The sequence below is a fragment of the Pygocentrus nattereri genome, chromosome 8 (genome assembly GCF_015220715.1).
Source record: "Pygocentrus nattereri isolate fPygNat1 chromosome 8, fPygNat1.pri, whole genome shotgun sequence".
Classification (NCBI taxonomy): domain Eukaryota; kingdom Metazoa; phylum Chordata; class Actinopteri; order Characiformes; family Serrasalmidae; genus Pygocentrus; species Pygocentrus nattereri.
In genome coordinates, this window is record NC_051218.1 from 24,634,941 (window position 1) to 24,660,126 (window position 25,186).

Consider the following 25,186-nt stretch of genomic DNA (forward strand, 5'->3'; position numbering starts at 1 on the left):
AATTCATGTATTTCTTCTCTTCTATTTTTGGATTGTCTCAGGCTAACACTTATATTGTCCTGCCCAATGGACTTGAAGAATTTTCCAATGGACATTCAGACCTGTACGATGCAGTTGGAGAGCTGTGAGTCGCCTTTTCTTCTCCTGTTCTCCCAATCTGTATTTTCTCTGTTCTTACACTATAATGGCATGTGGCAGGAGTCGATGTGTTTAAGCATGAAATTTCAGTATGATAAAAGTACTGATGTATACTCACTGAGCACTTTATTAGGAACACCTCCTTGTTTGTACACTCATTGTCCATTTTATCAGCTCCATTTACCATATAGGTGCACTTTGTAGTTCTACAGTTACATACTCTATTTAATCTGTTTCTCTGCATACTTTGTTAGCCTCCTTTTACCCTGTTCTTCAAATGTCAGAACCCCTACAGGATCACCACAGGGCAGATATTATTTGGGTGATCATTTGGATCATTCTCTGCTGTGTGAATATGTAGAACATATGTGTTTAAATGTTTGCAGATGCTTGCTCATTCAATGTTTCTTCTGAAATCAAGGGTATTAAAAGGTGGTTTGTCACAACCATCCACCCCCACACAAATTCACCACCAGTGACTCATGTCTTGGGTCAAAGTTCTGTTATTTCAGAAATTATGTGTGCCTTTTATTATGTGGCATGTGCCAAGCTCTGCGATCTAAAAACTTTTTAAATGTATAAAACTAAATTGTTAATTGTTCTCTGGTTAATATTCTTGACAGGTCTAGTCTACATGTAACAGTTCTCTTAAAAAACAGACGAAAGGAATGTACTTACATCAGCCAATGTCACAAAAAAAATCCTTGTGCTGTTAATGGAATAGTCTCATGTACCACGGGTATACTGATGACGTAACAACCCATTTTTTCTTTAAACTGGGGAGCTGGCAACTTATTTTCTTGAATAGAACTAGGCTGGTCAACACAATAAAAGTAGAAAACATGGTAAACATCATTATTAATGTCACAGACTTTATTAAAACTTGTATATGATTCACTTGTAAAACTAAAGAATGTCACTTTAATAGCTGAATCTCAAACGGCTCTGTACTCCATAAATGTGTAATGCTTTGTAACTACATTTGCTTTGTTAGTTTTGAAGTTGTAGCTTCTACAGCCAGTGCATTATGGAAGTGTGGAGTATGGATGTAGCTGAATACAAAATCTTTTTAGTTATATTATGCAGTGTTGGGGTGCAGGAGTATGTAAATTACTACATAGTGCACTATGTAGGGAGCAGGGAGCCATATGAGATTCAGCCCCACAGGAAGAAGGGTATCATTAGCTTGGTGCTAAATAAGACTTATGGTGGTAATTTGGTGACCAAAAAGCCAAGGTTTTTTTCCATTTAACCATGCTATGTTATCATTATTGTATGACAAAAGTGAAAAAAGTTGCAATATACAGTGTAGGGCGACCAGACGTTTTCCTTGTCTGCTTCACATTGTGCCTAAGAACACCCTTCCTCTTGATAAAATTGTATTAACACACAGTCTCTCGTGAATTATTGCCTACTTATTTGTCTTTGGACGGTATTATATTTTTTGTACTGAATGTGTATTTTAAAAAACTGTTACATAGCAAGAAGTTTGCTGTATATGTACTTATACAGTCATGAGGAACCCTGGATTCTGTATTAATAAAGTAGACCTAACTGAAAAAGCACTGTAATAAATCCTTTGGACTAGTTTGGTAAGTATGCTTCATATAGAGGAACAAGCGACCAATAGAGGAACGAGCGATGACAAGGTTGAAGGATAGGCATATTGGATATTCTTTATGGTTTTGAAGGTTGTGTTAGGACTACAGTTGCCATACATTGTTCGTTTTACACAACATGTTATTGTACTATTTGTTGTTTATTTGTTTCAGTTTTGTTAATCAATCCCCTTTCACTCCATTCTTTTCCATTGTTCTTTGCTATCTGGAGGCAACAAAATAGGGGATGGGTTCCCCTTTTCAATCTTGGTTCCTCCCAAGATTTCTTCCTCTTGCTCTTATGGAATTTTTCCTTACCTATGTAGCCCTTGGTTTGTTTACTTTGGCTTGTACTTGGATTCTCTTACTTGGAAAGCTGCTTAATCTCTGTAAAGCTGCAAACACCTGTGGTCTTGACTTGATTTGACATTCAGTCATAAGGGCCTTAGTAAGGTAATTAGAGTTCATCCCAAAGTTGTTTGATGGTGTTGAGGTCAGGGTTCTATGCAGGCCAGTCAAGTTATTCCTGTCCAAATTCTGCATCTCTCTTTTGTTGCTGAAAACCCTTAGCAACTCATTTTTGTGCCCCACCAACTTGAAAGCATTACCCCTTCCCCCAAGATTTCTGATCAACAAAACCAAAAGGTTTTCTGATGCCAGTGAAAATATTACAAAATGTAAGGTCATCATAGACCAAAACGCTGTTGCATTCACTTTAATACACCATAAATAGACAAAAGAAACATAAAAAAAACTTTTCTTTGATCGTCACAGATTTTTGGCAGATGCTATTACAGTGACAAAGTTTACACAGGTGCATACCACTGTCAGTTGTGCAAAAAGGCATGGAAAGATGTTTTCTTTTAACACCAACATGTAAACATAGCATTAGCTTGCTCCACTGTTTCTTAACTGAGCTGTGCAAGTTTCTATAGGCTACTTTCTATAGCTAAGTAATAGTGGTTGACTGTGGTAAAGAAAAAATCAATACTGTGATAAAGCGACAAGAATATCACAGTAATCAACTATTCACACTAGACCTCTACATCTAGGAGTGTAGAATGGTAGGTGGTATGTTAATTAGCCAATAGGCCTGGACAATAGAGCGCTGTAATCAGATACTGTTGATAATGAATAAGTAATCCAATGATGCTGTGTGTAACGAGGAGCGAGGAGGCGGACGCACACGCTGAGATAAGCGAGATTTATTAGGGGCAAATCCAGGGTCGTAGTCAGAACATTCCAGGGTCAGTGAGCCGACACGTACAGACTTAGGGTAAGACATCACCAGAATCAACACAAACGAAGACCAGGTACAAAGACACGATACAAAGGTACAAAGACTGGCAAACGGAAGGGGCAAACACAGGGCTTAAATACACGGAACAATGAGGGACAGGTGATAACAATCAGGGGCGGAGTTACAAAACCAAAACATGAGCACATGGACAGGACTGGGAGGAGCCAACCGTGACACTGTGCAAAAGGCGATTATCACTGTTTTGGAACTGGGGGAAAATTAGAGAGGACTAATTTACTATTAAACAGCTTAAAATTACATTGGAAAATTAGGGTTCACGTAAGAAGTGTGCAGGTTTATGCACCAGCCGTCAGTTGCAGAGAGAGAGGGGAAAGTTTGTATAGAAACTGTTTTTTCTGCACTGTAATGCAAGCTTTATGCAATGCTAACCTGAAGAGAAAGTTCTTCTGATCCCCATCTATGGCCCATGTGCAATATTTTCTGTACAGAGTATGTGTCCCATTGGTTAGCTGAATTATGAAAACGCTGCTGTAATGATAGAAAATGCCTTGTTTTTAATGTCTAAAGCATGTGGGCATGGCTTGCCAGTGAATATGTGGCAAAAGAAGCTAATGAACACGTGTTTGCAGTAACATTTACTATTATGCCAGATAAAGTTCTCAAAAGATGTTGGACTACTCAGTATTTTATCATTTTAATTGAAATTTTATTTAAGATTTTCATTGAAATAGTTCTGATTTAAAAAGTATATAGATTAAAACAGAATAGAAAGTAGGTCAGAGACTGCGTCTCTTTTTATTTTTTATTTTTATTTACTGTGACCGAACTATAAATAATCACAATTTCTTACTAAAAATGATTGTGCTAGTTATTTTTAAATATTGCTCTGGCCTATAAGCCAGGAACCACTGTTGTTATAGTAACTAATATTAGCTTAATGCAAGGTAAACAGTGGCTGAATATTCAAAAATGTTTTTAGCCATAATTAAATTAGCTTGTGATTGTCATTGTGTCTATAGCATATGTCTCCGGGCCTCTGGACAAACATCGTCAACTGTAAACTGTACAGAAAGGTCTTATAGCAGTTTTCAAAGAGTTAAAGAATTCATAATCAGTCTATGGTGGATGTTGGAAAGGGTTGGAATAGCCTGGTTCAGATGGATGTTGGGGGGCAGCAATCCCTGAAGACCTCAGGGAAGAAATGGTAACATTTTACGATACTGTTTCAAAGTTAATAAGTAACTAATCAGGAACTAAGCAGAAACAAATGAGTACCTGCTGTATTACTTCTTAAGTAACTACTAGAAACTACCAAGGACTAATAGTTAACTACTTAGAAGGTAATACTGAACTAATGATTAGAGTAATACACCATGAGCTAAACAATGACCATTGGGTCTTATAGAGAATTATATATTTACTATAGTAACTATGGTTTCTTAGAACAACTGATCAATTCAACATTAATTTCCATCACAAGGTTCCTGGTGAACTGCTAACTGATATAGTGTATTCCAACACTTCTAACAGTATTGAAATTAGGGGTAGGGGAAAATTGATTCTGAATTTTTTGAAATTGAATTGATTTACATTTCTCAACAAATCGATTTTCAAAATTTTAATTAATAGCGTTGGCTTATAAAAGTGAGTGCAATATGGCTGCTCAGTGGCATCCGTTTATAAAAGTGGCTGTAATGTGGCTGGTCAGTGGTATCCGCTAAGAAGAGTGGGTGTGATACGGCTGCTCAGTGGCATCCGTTTATAAAAGTGGGCGCGATATGGCTGCTCAGTGGCGTCCACTTATAAAGGGGCCTCGATGTGGCTGCTTAATGGTATCCGCTAAAAAGAGTGGGTGCTATATTGGCTGCTCAATGGCATCTGTTTATACAAGTGGCCAAACAGAGAAAAGAAAGATTTATTTGGGGCAAATCCAGGGTCATGGTCATAACAGTCCAGGTTCAACGAGCCAACATGGAGAAATGGAGGGACAGACATAACAAAATTAACATGGGCTGAAACACACAATGGAGGCCAGAATAACAAAACACTAGCATGTTGGTGATCAACAGGGAAGAAATCAAAACAAAGAAAGCACATGGACTAGACCAAAACAAAAAGCACACGGAAGACTGGGAGGGGCCAATCGTGACATAGTCCCACATTGAGACAGTGAACTCTTCAATAACAACCCATTTACTGCCAGTGTTTGTCTATGAAGATTGTATGACTGTATGCTTGATGAATCTGCCCACAAATTAGAAGGCGTGTACTCATCTTTTTGGCCATGTTTAGTATTTAGATGCTCTGAAATTATTCTTACAGAAATGTGAATGAATAATAAAGTGGTCAAAAGAAATCTTTTCTGAAGCGGACATGTATTGGGACCTGCTAGCATAAACACATAAAATTATTTTAACAAACTTGCAAACCTTCAGTCACACATTTTAACATTTAAGACCCTCTAGCAGCTTATCTTTGAAGTGGCTGAAAATTAAATAAGAAATATATGGATATGAATAGTCATGTGAAGATGTAATAAAGTAACACCCCATGAATAGTTTATACTTTTTCTGCTTATTCAAACATACAGATCATAAAAACAGCATTGACAGATAAAGGTGACGTCTAACAAGTGACAACAAAAAATTTTGTCATAAAAAAACTAATACACTACTATATATATCACCGATTCGAATGTTTCAAAATTGAAATCTGATGCACCCGATCAGGTGCTAATGAACACCATCAAAGAATATGTTATAGGAACCTGTCTTATTTAACCTCATATATATGATCTGGTTTGATCTATGATATTGGAGTTTGGGATATCATCATTTGGCGTACTGGTCAAAGTACCAGAAGACATGTTTGGGTGAAGCCAATGACTGCATTTGATAAGAAGAATCATAGAATCAACTACGAGTGCTTTAGGAGAATGTAAGGCCATCTTCAAAAAAATATTGAAGCTGATAAGGTGAACCTTCCAACAGGACAAAGATCCAAAACACACAAGTAAATGTTCCAGGGAATATCTCAAAAGGAAAAAATATAGTGTTGTGCAATGGCATAGTCAAAGCCCAAATCATTCCATTGGTTTGATTTCTTTTTTGCTATACATGCAGAAAGCCCTTCAAACTTTGCACAGCTTAAATAATTCTGCATGGAGTCGTTGTAGATGCAGAATACATACTGTTTATCTGGTGATCAAATGCTGATATGCCCACATATGTCATAAAAAAGAAACATTTCATGGGGTGTACTTACTGTTACATATGACTGTAAATATTTCTGTGCAGTTGGCTACACCATGAATGACGTGATTTTCAAGTGGCTTTCTGAGAGTCCTGTTCAGGTGGCAGATGATTTGATGCTCCCACAGTTTGTGCTGAAGGAGGAGAAGGATCTTAGATACTGTACTAAATACTACAATACAGGTACTGATACCCACATGGTTTTATTATACATGTCATTACGTCTAGGTTAGGGCTGTGCAACAGAAGACAAATGTGTGGATATGAATCTCTGTCCCACAGGTAAATTCACCTGCATTGAAGTAAGATTTCACTTAGAGAGACAGATGGGATACTACCTCATCCAAATGTACATTCCTAGTCTGCTGATCGTCATATTGTCCTGGGTTTCATTCTGGATTAACATGGATGCTGCTCCAGCAAGAGTGGGGCTTGGAATTACCACTGTGCTCACTATGACCACCCAAAGCTCAGGCTCAAGGGCCTCTCTACCCAAGGTAATACAACCTTATTACTCATTTATTTAGCTTGATAAAGTATTTATTCCACTCTTAGACAAATCTTAAAATCATTTTTTGGAAGTCAGAACAGCAGAATTTTGTCGGATTAGATACAGAATTACAATGACCTTCTATCTCAGGTTTCCTATGTAAAAGCCATTGACATCTGGATGGCCGTCTGCTTGCTGTTTGTGTTTGCTGCGCTGCTGGAGTATGCAGCAGTCAATTTTGTTTCACGGCAGCACACGGAGTTCATCAGACTGCGTAAGAGGCAGCGGAGACAGAGAATTGTAAGCCTAGCACATTCACACAAGTATCCACATATGCATATCTGAACAAGGCCTATTTAAACATTTTTTCATTTATATGCTCAAGGTTACTTTACAGTTGCACTTGTGAGTAAGGAAAGAGAAATTAGGAGGAATAAATGTGAAACTTTTTAAGAAAAAGAAATGTTTTAAGATGAGTCTTACAAAAAGCAAAGGAAAAGCAGTCACAGAGGTGTCAAGGGATGGTATATCTGAATTTGAGGGCCATAGCACTGAAAGACCTCACTGACAGACTGGTAACAACTAGTAGATGGTTTGTAAGATATGAAGGTTCAGAGAGATAATGTTGTGCAGGGCTGTGTAGTGCTTTAATTGTGAGAAGCAGACATTTATACTTAACTTGTGAACAACATGAATGAATGTTGTTCATATGAATATTATAATATTATAATGAATATTATAATATAATATGAATGTTACCCCAATTATTTTTCTTGTGGTTGTCAAAATGTCCCTGTCAAATTAATCCATATAAAAGTAATATATGACTAAAGCCCAAAATATGAGAACACAATAAATTGCACCACTCTAAAGCTCGTGCGCAATTGCATACTAAGGAATATCAGTGGACATGGCCAGTGGAAGAAGTGGACTTAGGGCACCTAATGTTTTTCAGCATTGGTTCATAAGTTATGGTGCACATCCTTTTTCCTCAGTGAAATCATTCAAGACTTCTTCTCACTCACTGCACATGTCTTGACCCCACCCCCTACAGTGTACATGTTACTAGTTCTGGTAACATACAAAACTGAAATTGGCTACTTATTCCTAAGCCTCATTTAGATGTTTCTGTTCCAAAATAAATTATGCATAAGAGGTTAACTTCTGTTATGCTTTAAAGGTTAACTAATCAACGTTTGTTGATTAGTTATTTGCTGGCACCTTAGCAGCTAACATTTAAAGTGAAACGCAAAACTGAATAAGAAGCTGGCGAGAAACCAACTTCAACTATGTTGGTAATGTTAACATGCACATTTCTATGTACATAAGAGATACTGTGGCATCTCTGGTGGTTGCTAGGGTGTTTCTAGGCCATTGCAATGATGTGATTGTTAGGACGTTATTAAATGGTTGCTGTAATATTCCAGGTGGTTCCTACAAAGTTGCTAGGTGGTTACTATGGTATGTAACCATGTAGTTGTTAGGGTGTTGATAAGTGATTGCTGTGGTGTCCCAGGTGGTTGTCAGGGTGTTGCTATGGTATCCCAGGTGATTGTAAGAGTTGCTAATGTACTTTTATCACTGTGACATAAGAGGGGTGTACAAATCTTTGGCCACAAAATTCCACCAATCATTCCTATCCTATGCTTCACGGAAAACATATTGGCAATAAAAAAGCTGTATACAAGCCCACCATTCACAATTGAATCATACATTCTGGAGTTCTGGCCTGAATTATCCCAATGGGCTTATGGGATTAGTTATCGGCATGTGCCCATTTGCCCAAGCCACAAGGGGGCCCCTGCAAGCAATTATGACAGTCTAAACAGCTGCCTTGACTCACAGTGGGAACTCAGCAAACTGATTTCAACTGATTTCTGATGAAAATGACTTCAAAACTTGTAGTCCTGACACTCTCCACATCTTTCTCAAAAGGCATACATCATTTTCCCTCACTTCACTTGGTCAAACTTTCAGGGCTTTCAGGTTTTTTTTTTCACCAAACTAGTATTTTTATGAATATGTTTTGAATTTGTAGCTATTTCCATTGTCATCTTTCACAGTCATCAAAGGTAATATTTAAATGTTTACAAACATTTTCAGAGGCTGCCATGGCAGCATGCTTTGGCTTAAGGCTGCTCGACAGTTTCAGTTCTTTTTGCAACTACAAATAAATGACAAGTAATGTAACTTTACACAAAATTCTAGAACCACTTAGATAACCCAAATTTATTTTTTGTTTAGCACAAGCCCAAGAATATACAGCTTGGTAAGAACATTTAAAATTCTTCCCAAAAAAGTAAAACAAATTTTAAAAACGCTTTTTTAGTACTGACACACCCAACACCACATTTAGTATGTTGCCATCGTGGTGCTGCACAACCCTCATGTAACTTGCTATGTCATAGAAAAATTCCCTGATCACCAAAAAAATAGCCAAGCAGCCAGGGGTCTATAACTTTGATCGTCCGGGCGTGCCAGAATTTATTCGGTGTTAACATCTCAAAAACGAGATAAAAATTTAGCAAAAGGATAATAATAATAATAATAAAAAGAAGATTAGATTAAGTGACCCTTATTAGTCCCATAACGGGGAAATTTCACCTCCGCATTAAACCCATCCATGAAGTGAAACATCACACTACTCACTAGTGAGCACACACACACTAGGGGCAGTGAGCACACTTGCCCGGAGTGGTGGGCAGCCCAATCCACAGCGCCCGGGGGGCAGGTGAGGGTTAGGTGTCTTGCTCAAGGACACCTCAGTCATGTGCTGTCGGCTCTGGAGATCGAACCAGCGACCTTCTGGTTACAAGGCTGGTTCCCTAACCTCCAGCCCATCCCCCAAGAAGAACAAGAAGTCTGATGTACCATTTGTGTCTGTTAGTAGTTCTTATTTTTTACACAGCTAATATGTCAATATTTAATCACAACCTAGTTTAACTGGATCATTTTGCTGAACTACAAAACACAGTACTCCCAGAATAGTATATAGAGTTTATTGCATATTACAGAAGAATAATACACCACATCATTACAGAAATCTTACAGGTCCATAAAAGCACATACAAAAAAGTGTAGCAATACAATAAGAAAGTGCAGTATTTCTGAATTGCTGTTCTGTATCTGTTCTGTATCAGTCTAAAATACAATTACCTCTGTCATGTGTTTATGATTCAATTATTTGTGTACTACTGTAGTACAATTTCCTAATATGTCCCAATGTTCTCATCAGAATCATGTAGAAATCCCTGTAGGATTACTACAGATCTTTTTTTTTATTATTTTTACAAAGGAATGACTAGTTCTTACCTTATCTTTTAATTTTTGTTATTTGTTCTTCAGTGTTAATATAAAATAGTGTGCAGCAAACTATTATGATCCATGATGATCCATTTACCCATGATTCATGAGCTGAGATGGCAGAAGAAAAAGAAAGGACAGAGGAAGCAGGACCACAGCTTTACCAGGGCAAGACTACAGGCAAGCAAGTGAAACAGCAACAGAGAGAGAACCAAGCAATTGTATTGCAAACACTAAAAATGACTGCCTCATGCACAGGCTTATCATGATCAGAAAATTTTAGTTAACACTGACTAGTCATATAATTAATCCCAAGAGACAATTTTTTGCCAACTTTATGCCACTGTAGTATAAGCCTAAATCTCATTAGCTGGCAACATAAAACACATACACTCACAAAACTATCCACAATTACACAGACTTGTGTAGAGCCAGCAAAGCTCACATTTTTCATCTTGAGAGTGTGAGCTGGCTTTGTAGATCAGTTTTCTTGCTAGTTACATAATACTGAAATGAAACAATAGACTGCATGTTTTGCACAAAAACACCTACAAATGTGATTAGACAGAATAATACACTGCTCAAAAAAAATAAAGGGAACACTCAAATAACACATCGTAGATCTGAATGAATGAAATATTCTCATTGAATACTTTGTTCTGTACAAAGTTGAATGTGCTGACAACAAAATCACACAAAAATTATCAATGGAAATCAAATTTATTAACCAATGGAGGCCTGGATTTGGAGTCACACACAAAATTAAAGTGGAAAAACACACTACAGGCTGATCCAACTTTGATGTAATGTCCTTAAAACAAGTCAAAATGAGGCTCAGTATTGTGTGTGGCCTCCACGTGCCTGTATGACCTCCCTACAATGCCTGGGCATGCTCCTGATGAGGTGGCGGATGGTCTCCTGAGGGATTTCCTCCCAGACCTGGACTAAAGCATCCGCCAACTCCTGGACAGTCTGTGGTGCACTGTGACGTTGGTGGATGGAGCAAGACATGATGTCCCAGATGTGCTCAATCGGATTCAGGTCTGGGGAACGGGCGGGCCAGTCCATAGCTTCAATGCCTTCATCTTGCAGGAACAGCTGACACACTCCAGCCACATGAGGTCTAGCATTGTCCTGCATTAGGAGAAACCCAGGGCCAACCGCACCAGCATATGGTCTCACAAGGGGTCTGAGGATCTCATCTCGGTACCTAATGGCAGTCAGGCTATACCTCTGGCGAGCACATGGAGGGCTGTGCGGCCCTCCAAAGAAATGCCACCCCACACCATTACGGACCCTCTACCAAAACCGGTCATGCTGAAGGATGTTGCAGGCAGCAGATGCTCTCCATGGCGTCTCCAGACTCTGTCACGTCTGTCACATGTGCTCAGGGCTCTGGCAGTGCTCCTCCTTTTCCTCCTAGCACAAAGGTGGAGGTAGCAGTCCTGCTGCTGGGTTGTTGCCCTCCTATGGCCTCCCCCACGTCTCCTGGTGTACTGGCCTGTCTCCTGGTAGCGCCTCCAGCCTCTGGACACTATGCTGACAGACACAGACACCTTCTTTCCACAGCTCGCATTGATGTGCCATTGTGTTCCCTTTATTTTTTGAGCAGTGTACACAGAGTCAATCAAAGCTTAAATGTATTTTCTCAAGTCGTCCCGGGTGCTAGTATGAATGCTAATAATTTAAATATTAGCTATTTTAATAGCTAACATCACTTGGCAAACACAAGCAATCAACACATTAACATACTGTTCTAATTTACATTGTTGTGTTGGTCATATATTAGTGCTTGTTGACTTTATCCTCACATAGAAGTGTAAAGAGTTCTGCACTACAGCTGAAGACAGAGGACAGATGAAAACGTCCAACTGCCTACAGAAATAGTACAAGCTTTTCCATAAACATGTTAATACACCTCTTACAAAATAGATCACATTCAGTTTATTGCCATGCAAACGCATGGTGAAAGGTAATGACCATAGAGAAATAATTGAGCCTCTCCAACGAAAAAACACATATTAACCATTCCACCTTTTGTTTAGATTGTTAGTTATTAAAAACTATGCTTTATTTACATTTTAGTGCCCTTGTATTTTAAATACAGGGCATCAAACAATGAGATACCAAGCTTATATGTTTTTTCACAAAGAAATGTTTTCACTGCAAGGGCTCAACTGCTATACCTATGTCTCTTTATTGTTCCACAGATTAATTTTCTCGTGGTGTCAAACTTGTGTTATGCTTAACCAGAAAGTAGTGAACATACTGCTGTTCCCACCTTTGAGTACCAGCATTATGTGCTGTTGGAACCCATTTGAGCAGGTACCAAAAACCATCCAACAACCTTCAGTACTGGACTGATGGCCAATAGAAAAATCACAGTTCTGGTGCTAAATGTTCTTGTACTTGGAAAAATGTTTTATTTCTTCACTCCGCTGATGTACCTATTGCAAGACTGTAATATATATTTCTCTTTTGCTTTTCCATTTAGGAAAAGGAGATGGTCCAGGAGAGCCGTGGTCTTTATTTTCATGGTTATGGGTTTGGCCATTGTCTACAGACAAATGACAGGAAAACTGTAGAAGGACACACCATGTTTGCCTCTCCTCTTCCAGCAGAGGTTCTGAATGACGGTGAGGCACTCCAGAAGCACTTTGTGGACCGAGCCAAGCATATCGACACCATATCCAGAGCAGTGTTCCCCCTCAGTTTCCTTATATTCAATATATTTTACTGGATTACTTACAAAGTACTATGACATGAAGACATTCATGCTGATTTGTAACATTATCTTTTCACCTATGGGAGGGAAATCCAGTCAGAAAAGAAATTAAAATTAAAACAATAAAATGTAAATGCAAACCTCTTTTTGCCATTTCTTTTTCCAAACATCTGCGCAAATATCCTGCCAAAATTAAAAATGAATTATGAATGAAATACTTTGCAATTTCATCTTGCAAATGGCATGAGCCATTTGTGGCAAAAATAAAAATACATTTACGACAGCTATTTTCATTTGATTTTAGTCATTAATCTGGTATCTCATGCTTATATCTAAAATGGAAAAGTTAATAGAAAAAAGAAAATCCAAGCTTCACTCTGCCTAAACTGTCACTTTGCTGTTGATTTATCCATTTTGCATTTTCATTTTTATTTTGTCAACAGTGCAGCCTATTCCTATTAAATAGAAATAAGAGCATAAACATTGTATTTTTACTTTGTATTTTTTTAGTTTTGACATGTATTATGCATTTCATGAAGAAAAGGCAAAGGCAAAGTGAAGCTTGGATTTTCTTATCCCTGTTAGCTTTTATATGTGACCATGAAATAAATGACTGAAATGAAATGACAAATAGCTGTTTCAAATGTATTATTATTTTTGTCTCAAATGGATCATGCTTTTGGCAGGATATTTATGCATATGTTTGGGAAAAGAAATGGCATTGCATTTACATTTTATTGTTTTAACCTTTGCTCCAGCACCCCCCACGACCCTGACAGGGAAGCGGCTTAGAAAATGGATGGATGGATGGATGGATGGATGGATGGATGGATGGATGGATGTTTTAACTTCTTTTTTTAGCCAGATTTGCCTCCCATATCTCACCAGCTTGTAACATATAACTTATCCATCTTTGTCGTGAGGGTAACAATGGGAGAAGACTCGCTTCTGGTATAACTGGTAATGACCAAATAATGGGACTGAATCACATCTCAACACATTTATCAAATGGCCATGCTCTGGCTATATTTGTACCATTTTGAATGAAGTCTGTTGGAGAAGTTGTTGTCATAGGATAATAGTGTTCTATGCATTTATGTTAAGCTTTACAACAATTTTCTTTTAATGGGGGAGGAGAAATTGTTTAATTTGGTGTCATGAAGAATTTTTTTTTCTTTTGAACTGAAAATATAAAGTTAAAACTTTAGGGCAAGAAGCCTTCTCAGAAATGGAGCAAAGTACCCCCGTAATCATGTTATAAACACACAAAGTAGTAGTTGGACTGGCTATCTGGCATTAATATTATCTGCTAACATAATGATCATTAGCAATGCTAGCTAGATAGAATTAATCAATGTTTTAACCTTGTAGGAAAAGAGTCTTCATGTGAGTTTTGCCATATTGGCCACTCCAGGCATAGTTAAATCCACACTTCTGTCACGTGCTCTAATTATTTGCTCTTTTGAATCCCTTGCAGTTATCAATTGAACTTGAATTGAATGTTATCTATTTCATCATTCAGTACATTTCACCAAGCAAATAGCCAGAGCTGTTAATCTGCTTCATTGCCTTAGCTCAATTTAAAGTACCAAGCAGATTTTTTATTCTTTTTTAACTTGGATTTAATTTCTTAAGTAAAATTTTATTAAGAGATCGTCATGGTCTTTACAAAGCTTTTTTTTGCAAAAGAACATGGATAAATTTTTGTTCAATGAAGAGTAATAAATGGGATTTAGTATTGTATTGAGGAACGATACTGTATATTGCTAATAATGTCAGTAGAAGTATTTCTACATATAGTCATTCAGTGACAACAGACAGCACAAGTGTGTATTTCTTTATGTCTCAACTTAAATAAATGAAACTTATATCTAGGAATTCAAACTGTGTGAACTCTGCAAATAATTCAATATGTTGTCATTGTGCTTCTGCAGAGGTTACACATCCACACTAAACATAGCTTTCCAGATGCAACAAATGAAAATGAAAACACTGCAGAATACACACAGCAATAGAGACCTGAAAAAAGAGTATGTAAAACATACTTTGTGTATATACAAACACAGTTTCAAAAAAGATCTGGTAAAATGCTAATTAAAACAGAACACCTTCCCCAAATTGTTCCCACAAAGTTGTGATACAGTTGTCCAAAATCTTAATGTTAGTATGCCGAAGCATTAAGATTTCCCTTCACTGGAACTAAGAACCCCTGAAAAATAACCCCATTGGATTATCCCTCCTCCACCAAACTTTACACTTAGAACAATGCAGTCAGGCAGGCAATGTTCTCCTGACATTTTCCAAACCCACAATCGTCCATCAGACTGCCAGATAGAGAAAACTGATTCATCACTCTACAGAATAGGTCTCCACTGCTCCAGACTCCAGTGGCAGCATGTTTTACACCATTCCATCTGACAGTTAGCATTGTACATTTTGATCTTAGGCTTGTTTGTAGCACTCAGCCATGGAACCTCCTTTTGTGAAGCTCCTGATGCACAGTTATTTTGCTAATGTTGCTTCCAGAGGTAATGCAGAACTCTTTACTGAGTGGTTTAACAGAGGAGAAGCACTACACGCTTCAACGCTTTGTGTCCTCATTCTGTGAATTTGCATGGTCTACCACTTCGTACTCCTAGGTGATCCATTTCACATTAATAGCATTTACAATTGACAGGGGTGGATCTGGCAGGACAGAAATTTCACAAACTGACTTGTGGCATCCTATGCCAGTGTTATGTTTAAAGTCACCGAGCTCATCAGTATGGCCCTTCTTCAGTCAGTGTTTGTCTATCGAGACAGCATGGCTATGTGCTTCATTTCATCCACCAGCAACATGTATGGCTGAAACACCTGAACTCAATGATATGAGGGGTGTCCCAATACTTTTGTCCATATAGTTAATGTAATGTTTTATCTCATCAACTTCACTGTTTTTTGTAAGTATATGCTTATTCTGAAATTGCCGCATGCAACACGTTGCAAAAAATGTTAGACTAGAAACATTTTAAAAGGTTCAAAGTCCTTCAGTTTTTAAACAATGTTCTTTAGCAAGCAATCGCAAGAATTTTTGGTGATGGAGTAACATATTGCTGCTGTTGTATCTCCATTTTTCAGTTTTGGCATAATTTGAATTTGAATTTTTCTTGTAATTGTTCTTTTGCATCACTCACATTTACACTACTTTTTAGTGAGAAAACTACCCCATGTATATCACTAGGTTGAACAAGTGTCATCTAGCAGAGTATGAAAGTAGCATGGAGTGACAGCAATTTACGCTCCCCAGTCAAAGCAAACTGTAGTCTTTCTTTTTCTGTTCCCCACTCTCAGAGAAAACGGCTTTGGGCTCTTTATCTTCCAGCTTCACTTCTACTATATTTGCTTTATTCTTACTGTTATATATATTTCATGTTTTTTATGTCTTGATAAGACACATTGCACCTCACTTCATGAATGATAGAATCTCTGTCCGTTAATAAATTAAAAATTACTTAAACATGTAATGCACATAGATTATTCAGTAGGTATATATAAACTAGTAGATGTGGGGAGCTGAGGGCCAGAATCCAACACATTTTTGTGAGTGCTGCGACAGAGCAAATAAACCTAGTAATTAACTGTTGATTCAAGGGTGTTTGAGCAGGGAAATGATTAAACTGTGCTGTAATTTGCCTCTATACAGGCAAATCATTAATTACACAACAGCTGGGTATTAAAAAGCACAAACTTTACCATTCTTGAAGCAAAATAGAGTATAAATAGCGTAAGATTTTGTGTCTAATGTCTGTAGAAAAAGTGGTGAGAATTCTACAGAGCCGTATGAATGGCCAGCACATGTAAGCTGTAGTAGTTCATCAGCTGTGTCACGTCATACCGAGTACGTATGTGTAAAGCGGGCATTGTAAGAGCTGTATTAGAGCTATCATCAGGCAAAATCACATCTGCTCCACTCCCACTATGTGCATACTCTGACAAAAACCAGTACAAATCTTCACTGATCAGAGATACAATGCTGCAAATGCAGGATTAGCTTTATAGACCATTATATAGCTTTATAGACCACAATTTAATTAATTTGTTAAATCTATTTACAGTTGATCATGAACTCCATGTTAATATTTTAGGCTTATAAAGCAGCTGACAGACATAACTGTTCTCTTAAGGACACCTTTTGCATTTGATGGAACGTATTGCCTTTAGTGAAACTTCTGGATATTAAAATATGGGGAAAACAAATTAGAAAACAAATATCCAATCAGCACAATTCAAAGTTTGTTCAGAGAGGGATCTCTAAGGTTGCTGTTTTATTTATTTATTTATTTATTTATCTATTTATTTATTTATCTTCACAGGAAATTTGACTTAATGGCAATATGAATGCAGCAGATTGTCCAAAAATCTTGGAGGAACATTTGCATGCATCAGCCCAGGAACAGCATACAAGGTGCAATGATACAAAGCACAAAACCAAGTTGTCCTTTAGTTCAGTGTCTGCATCAGAATAAAATTAAAGTCCTTCTAATCCAATCATTAAGCCGCTTTGGGGAGAAGTCAAACATGCATTACATGCAAGGATGCCAAAGAACTGATAGGAATTAATAATGTTTTTTTTTGTCAAGAAAATTCAGCTGCTTTACATTCTGAGTAAGGGTGGATCTAAGGGCTGGCCTCCCCATGTATGGAAGAAATAATTAGTAACTTGTAAAGAAATATATTTTTGAGTAATTACTGCAACACTAAAACTATCTACACTGACATTAACATTAGCATCATTTCCCAAGACTGTGTTGCACTCTGTTTAAACTGAAAATTTCTGATTAGCTCTTATAGTTGTCACGATTGGCCCCTCCCAGTCCTGTCCATGTGATTTTGTTTACTTTTTCATCCATGTACATTTGTTTTGGTTCAGTCCAGCCCCCTTGTTGTCTGACTCCACCCCTGATTGTTACCACCTGTTTCCCACCTGATCATTGTTAGCCCTCCTGTATTTAAGCCCTGTGTTTTCCTTAGTCTAGAGCTGGACTTTTTTTGATATGTTTGATTGGGTTTGATGTGTTGGCTGTATTGTATTGTATTCTTGTGGTGTTTGGTTCTTGTTTGAGGTTTTGTGTTAATTTTGTCACGTCTGTCCCTCCTGCTCTCCGTATCAGCTGTTTGAACTTGGACCATTTTGACCATGACCCTGGATTTGCCCATAATAAAAGTCGCTTATCTCAGCGTATGCGTCTGCCTCCTCGCTCCACGTTACAGTAGTGTAGCAACAAACATTTTGCTTTCCTCTTTTGGCATTTCTCTGCTGCATTTGAATGACTTTTGAGTTTTCATTTCAACATCGAGGAAATCATACTGAAGAACTTCTCTATAATGTAGATTATTGCTTAATTGTTTTGTTCATACTAGTCTGTCTTTAAGCAGTGTCATCTTGCAACTACATAAAATAGTCCATTAGTGAATTATAACCCTGACCATGGGGAGTGAGACTGCATTGATATGATGCAAAATAATGATAATTGCAATAATAATGATAATAATAACAATAATAATAAAAATAATAATAATAGTAATATATATATATATATATATATATATATATATATATATATATATATATATATATATATATATATATTTTTTTTTTTTTTTTTTTTTTTTTTTTTTTTTTTTTTTTTTTTAATGGCCCAGTAAAAAGATCACCCCTGCAGATATAAAAAATGTCAAGAAAACAATGAGGTGTGATCAATTTAATATAGGAGCATCCAATTCACAAAGGGATGGACTGTTGACTAATAAACCAGTAGAATTGGGTGTACTCAACTACTCAACTACTACAGATTATGTGGAAGGAAAAACCTGCAGCCAAACCAAGTGTTTGAGGATAAGATTTGACACCCCTGGTTTATCATCATCACTTTTATTTATATAGCACCTTTCCCATGCTCAAGGACACTTTACAATCAAAGAACAATAACATATTAAACAAAAGGAATTCAAGTATAAACGGAACAACGATAACACAGTGAAAACAAGTATGTATCTAACAGAGATTTAAATGAAGAAAGAGAGGTTGCATTCAGAAAAGACTGTGAGAGAGTATTCCATAACTTGGGAGCTACTACATTAAATGATCAACCACCCACAGAAGCCAATTTAAATCTAGGAATATGAAGAAGGCCTAGATTTTGTGATCTCAAAGTATGGGATGGGACATATAGATGAAAAGCTCTGCCAAGTATTGAGGAGCCAGACTGTGCAGAGTTTTATATGTTATAAGGAGAACTTTGTATTGAATAATGGGCAACCAGTGAAGACTATGAAGGACAGGGTGATGTAGTCTATCTTTTTTGAAAAGGTGACGATCCTAGCAGCGGTATTTTCAACATACTATAACTTAGTGAGCGTTTTGACAGAGAGGCCAGAAAAAAGAACATTCCAGTAGTCTAGTTGTGCTGTCACTAATGCATGCACAGGTGTTTCTAAATCGGCTTGACTGAGAAATGGTTGGAGGCGAGAAATATTGTGAAGATGGAAAAATGCCATCTTAACAATGGAATTGATGTGGATGTCAAAAGAGAGTGTAGGGTCAAAAATAACTCAGAGGTTGCAGACAAGGGATAGAAGGTGTTACTAGAATCCCATCGATATTGATGCCAAGGACAGATGAGCTAGATGTCAGTGACTTTGAGCCAATTAAAAGCAACTCCAGTTTTGCCATTGAGTTTTAAAAAGTTCAAACTTATCCATGACTTTATGTCATGGATACAGTAAGATAGAGCAGGTGGTGGTGTAGTCTGAACAGGGCTAATGCTAACATAGATCTGAGTGTCGTCTGCTTAACAATGAAAACTTAAACCATGAAGGTGTATTATTTGCCCAAGTAGCAGCATGTAAATAGTGAAAAGCAATGGACCTAAAACTGAGCCCTGTGTAACACATTTTGAATGGCTATATATTGATGTCTGTCACTGAGATATAAACCAGGAAAAGGCAGATTCAGTAATACCAATGCTGCGCATATGAGAAAATAATAGATCATGAGATATGGTATCGATGGTGGCACTAAGTATCAATATACTAAGAGTTCTGGAATCTATACACAGAAGATTCTTAGTAACTCTAAGAAGTGCGGTCTCTGTACTACGCAAGGGACAGAAACTGGATTGAAAAGGCTCATATAAATTATTTGCTTCCAGGTGAAACAACTACTCTTTCCAACTGCTTAGCAGTGGGAGATTAGAAATTGGTCGGTAATTATTTAAGCCATGAGAGTCTAGACATGTTTTTTTCAGGACAGGGATAACAACAGTGTTTTTTAGATCTGTAGGAACACAATAGGTTGCAAAACATCTATTAATAAGTTGTGAGATAGGGATGGCTATCTCTGTCACACATTCTTTAATAAAGGAGGTTGGAGCAGGATCTAATTGACAATGAGTTGGTTTGGATTTTTTCAATCAGCTCTACTACAGAGACAGATGTAACAGGAGTGAAACATGAGAATGGCTGAGTAATATCGGAGGGAGAAGAAATTCAAGGTAGGCTAATGGAAAGAAGTAAGGGGATGGCAGATTGAGTCAATTTTTCTTTTTTTTAAGTGAGCGAATTGATTGCATAATTTAACTGAACCACAAGAAGCTACTACAGGGGGCTGCAGTAGTTTATATAGTCAATAATGTTGAAAAGGGTCCTGGGCTGCGAGAGATCGGTGAAGTATGAAGTGAAGCAGAAAAGGTTAAAGGATCAAGAGGTTTCAGGTTTCTGTAAGTCACCATGGTTTTCTTAGAGCACCTATGGAAATGAAGATTAAAGCTTAATTCAATAAAATGATGGACAGATATACCAATGTGGGTGCCCTGAACAACAATATTATCAAGTCCGGTTGTACAGATTAAGTCCAGTGTATGACCATGCTCATTTGTTGGAAAGTTTACATGCTGTGGGAATCCAAAGCAGTCGAGCTCTGACATAAAATCAGTTATCATAGTCAAGGCCTTGTTAATACGTACGTTAAAGTCACCAAGTCATATAACAGTAGACGACATACTTCAGTCAGCAGCAGTTCAGATAAATCCGGGAGAAAACGAGTCTGTATTGGAGGAGGACAATAGATTAGCACGGCAAGTAAAGGAATCGGGCCAGATAATTTACATACAGGATGTTCAAAAGAAGATCTTCTGTAGGAGTCTATCACAAGCAGGTCTCCCTGTACATATGGATGTTGTTATGGCCCCACCAGCACAAGGACATTGGTGAGGTTCTGACTATACAAGAGGATGTTTCCAGTTTCCTGATCAGCTGGTCATCCAGTTTGCTGTGGTTTTGCCAATGGCTAATGAGCCAGCCGCTCATGTTCCTGCCTGCAGTGTATGAGATCTAGCTGTGGTCTTCACCCAGTCTGTAGCTTGGCCACACAGCTCTACCCAGTGCTCTAGAGAGCACAAGCAAGTCAGCACTGGGACCTACAGCACCACCTAGTGCATCAAAGTGCACCAACAACCCACTGCTGAGCTACACAGTGACTCCAGTGCCCTGGCACAGACTAGCTGCCAAAGACGTGGCAATTGGCCTGCCAACCAACGGTAACCGACCAATGGTCTAGTCTCTGACTCAACTGATCAGTTCCCTGCCCTGCTGGCCACCCACAGTTCCCTGCCCAGCCAGCTCCCCATCATAGTCCCTATTGCTATCCCATCACAGTTCTTGTTCCAGTATCTGTTTCTGTACCCATCAACAGTCCCATGATTCTTCTTTTTTCCCTGTCCAGTAATCTGTTCTGTCTCCTGTCCAATTGTTTGTCCAGCCTTCTGTCCAGTCTAGTCTCCCAGTCTTACCAGCCCCCTGCCCATTCAACTGTCTTGTCATATGTCCAGTGCCCTGTCCAGTCATTGATCAAGTCACCTTTTCACCAGTGTCCTGTCCAGATGTTTGCCTACAAACCCAGCATTGCCATTGTGATGCTTGATCCTGTTGATTCTGTTGTTAGACATGCTGCATGCAGTATTGCAATATCTGGAGTGGTTAGGCATGCTGGCTTTGGTTGTTTTGTGTCATCTGTTGCATTCCAAGTTGTGGTGGTGCACTCACAGGCCTTGGCATACATTAGTGATTGGTGTTGGTGGTGCTACCTGAGGACTTAAGGTTGATGTTGGCGCAGGTGTTGGGTCAAGTTACCACAGCAGCTTGAGTTATTGTTTTTTCTTTCTTTTTATCCTTCTTCTTGTCTTCTTTATTATTTTTGTGAGTTAATTCAATTGAGCTTTGCAGATCTGCCCTTTTTTCATCCTGTGCATATGTCTTTGTTATTTAAACCCACCACTTCATCAAGTGCCTCCTGTACTTCCTTAGGGAGACCTTTCTTTGGTATCACTTGGAATAGTCTGCAATTGATTTCATTCTGGTTCTTGGATGTACCTGTTTCTTCCAGCCACTTTCTTTGAATAGCACTCATGTGGTCATTGATGCAGCCATCTAAATTTAATGGCATATTTTTCAGTTGGCTTGGTTCTATCTTGAATGGCAACTCTTTTCTCACAGGGCATCTATATAGCCACTGAACCCTCATGCAATAAATGATGGTCACTGTTACCCATTAAAATATCCACAGTAAACATTTGCTTGATTGCAGTAATACCACTAATGAGGGAAGAAATACTCTCACTCTTAAACTGGCAAGAGATGTATGGTGCTCTATCACTTAATTTGAGTTTTGAGTTTGAGCTTTTGCTGGTTTGCCTGGACTGTAAATTGTAAGTATTGATATAACATCTTGCCTTTTTCAAATCCTGAAGCCCTAATCCATGTCCTCCTAGGCCATTGGGTTCAGACTGTACATGATCATTAGATTCAGGCTTGACTTCTTCTTCTTCTATCGGCTGCTCCCTTTAGGGGTCGCCACAGCGGATCATCTGCCTCCCTCTTGCCCTATCCATTGCCTCCTCTACTTTCACACCAACCATCTCCATGTCCACCTTCACTACATCCATAAACCTTCTCTGAGGTCTACCTCTTCTCCTTCTACCCGGCAGCTCCATCTCCAACATTCTTTGCCCAATATATCCACTATTCCTCCTCAACACATGTCCAAACCATCTCAACCTGGCCTCTCTGGCTTTATCTCCAAACTGCTCCACCTTCACTGTCCCTCTGATCTGCTCATTTCTAATCTTGTCCAGTCTTGTCACTCCCAACGAAAAGCTCAGCATCTTCATCTCCGAAACCTCCAGCTCATCCTCCTATCTTTTAGACAGAGCCACAGTCTCCAAACCATACATCATAGCAGGACGCACTACTGTCTTGTAAACCTACCCTTTCACTCTTTCCACCTGCCTCCCTCTCATTCACACATGTATTCCGTCTTATCTCTACTGACCTTCATTCCTCTTCTCTCCAGTGCAAACCTCCACCTCTCCAGATTCTCTTCCACCTGCTCTCTACTCTCACCACAGATTACAATGTCATCTGCAAACATCATGGTCCATGGAGCCTCCTGCCTGACCTCATCTGTCAACCTGTCCATCACCATTGCAAACAAGAAGGGGCTCAAAGTTGACCCCTGATGTAACCCTACCTTCACCTTGAAACCATTTGTCACTCCAACTGCACACCTCACCACTGTCTCACTATCCTCATACATGTCCTGCACCACCCTAACATACTTTTCAGCTACACCTGACTTCCTCATACAGTACCACAGTTCCTCTCTTGGCACCCTATCATATGCCTTCTCTAGATCCACAAAGACACAATGTAGCTCCTTCTGACCTTCTCTGTACTTCTCTACCAACACTCTCAATGCAAAAATTGCATCTGTGGTACTCTTTCTGGGCATGAAACCAAACTGCTGCTCACTGATCTGGACCTCTCGCCTTAGCCTTGCTTCAACAACTCTTTCCCATACCTTCATGGTGTGGCTCATCAACTTTATACCTCTGTAGTTACTGCAGCTCTGCACATCACCCTTGTTCTTAAAAATGGGGACCCATACACTGGTTCTCCACTCATCAGGCATCCTCTCACTCGCCAGGATTTTGTTAAACAACCTGGTTAAAAGTCCACTGCCTTCTCTCCTAAACATCCCCATACCTCCACAGGTATGTCATCTGGACCAACTGCCTTTCCATTCTTCATCCTTTTTAAAGCTGCCCTCACTTCCACCTTACTAATTCTCTGCACTTCCTGATCCACTATCTCTCCCCCCATTGTCCTCCTCTCTCTCCCGTTTTCCTCATTCATTAGTTCTTCAAAGTACTCCTTCCATCTATTCAACACTCTCTGTTCACTCACTAGTACATTTCCCTCTCTATCCTTTATCAGCCTAACCTGCTGTACATTTACAGTACTTTTCAGCTTTATCTCTCTGTTTAGCCAAGCGATACAAGTCCTTTACTCCTTCTTTACTGTCCAGCCTCTCATACAGCTCATCATAGGCCTGAGCCTTTGCCACCATTCTTTTCGCTATGCGACTAGCCTCACAGTACTCCTGCCTACTTCCTTCATCTCTCTGGTTATCCCACTTTTTCTTAGTTGCCTTCTTCTTCTAAATACTCTCCTGGACTTCCTCATTCCACCACCAACTTTCCTTGTCTTCTTTCCTCTGACCAGACGAAACACCCAACACATTTTTGCCAGTTTCTCTCACCACCTTAGCTGTAGTTTCCCAGTCCTCAGGTAGCTCCTCACTGCCCCCAAGGGCCTGTTGCAATTTTTCCCTGAACTGCCTGAGACCATCCTCCTCCTTCAGCTTCCACCATCTAATCTTTGGCTCTGTCTTCACTCTCTTCCTCTTCTTTGTTTCTAACCTCATTCTACAGACAACCAGCCTATGCTGTGTTGCTACACTTTCCCCTGGCACCACTTTACAATCTCCAATCTCCTTTAGGTGGCATCTCCTGCTAAGGATATAATCCACCTGTGTGCACCTCCCTCCACTCTTGTATGTCACCCTGTGTTCTTCCCCCTTCTGAAAATACGTGTTCAAGATTCAGGCTTGACTTAGTCAAGACAATAAAGTGATCCTTTACAGCTGTTATTACTTGTTGAGGAACAATAGCACTTACACACTACCTCTGTCATCCCTTGTCCACCTTTTTCATCAACAAAGACAGGTCCTTCAGCAGTTGTCCATGTTTCATTGATCAACACACTGGAATATTCCTGCCTGCCATTAATGCTTCTCTTGCCATGGTTATTCTGCTTTCTCTCATTTCTACCCTGTTGGGACTTGAGCTTCACTTATATCAGTCTAGGGGTATTTGGGTCCACAACAGAATTTCAGCACTCACTCTTTATCTTCAATATCACCATCATTACCCACACTAGAAGCACCATCAGCATCATCAGGAGGAATAAAGTCAGCCCCATCTTCATCGTTGTGCAGCCTCTTTCATTGTCTCCATGTCCATCTGGATTCTTACGCTTTCCCCT

General features: G+C 38.9%; 1 protein-coding gene across 1 annotated transcript in view; it reads left to right on the plus strand.

Moving 5' to 3' along the window:
- Nucleotides 1-25,186, plus strand: part of glra4a (glycine receptor, alpha 4a) — a 62,894-nt gene that overhangs the window by 37,610 nt on the left and 98 nt on the right. Inside the window, exons 13-17 of the mRNA XM_017698293.2 lie at nucleotides 42-124; nucleotides 6,294-6,431; nucleotides 6,531-6,745; nucleotides 6,889-7,038; nucleotides 12,536-12,677. Of these exons, the coding sequence (XP_017553782.2) occupies nucleotides 42-124; nucleotides 6,294-6,431; nucleotides 6,531-6,745; nucleotides 6,889-7,038; nucleotides 12,536-12,677 (728 nt within the window). The remainder of the gene's footprint in view (nucleotides 1-41; nucleotides 125-6,293; nucleotides 6,432-6,530; nucleotides 6,746-6,888; nucleotides 7,039-12,535; nucleotides 12,678-25,186) is intronic.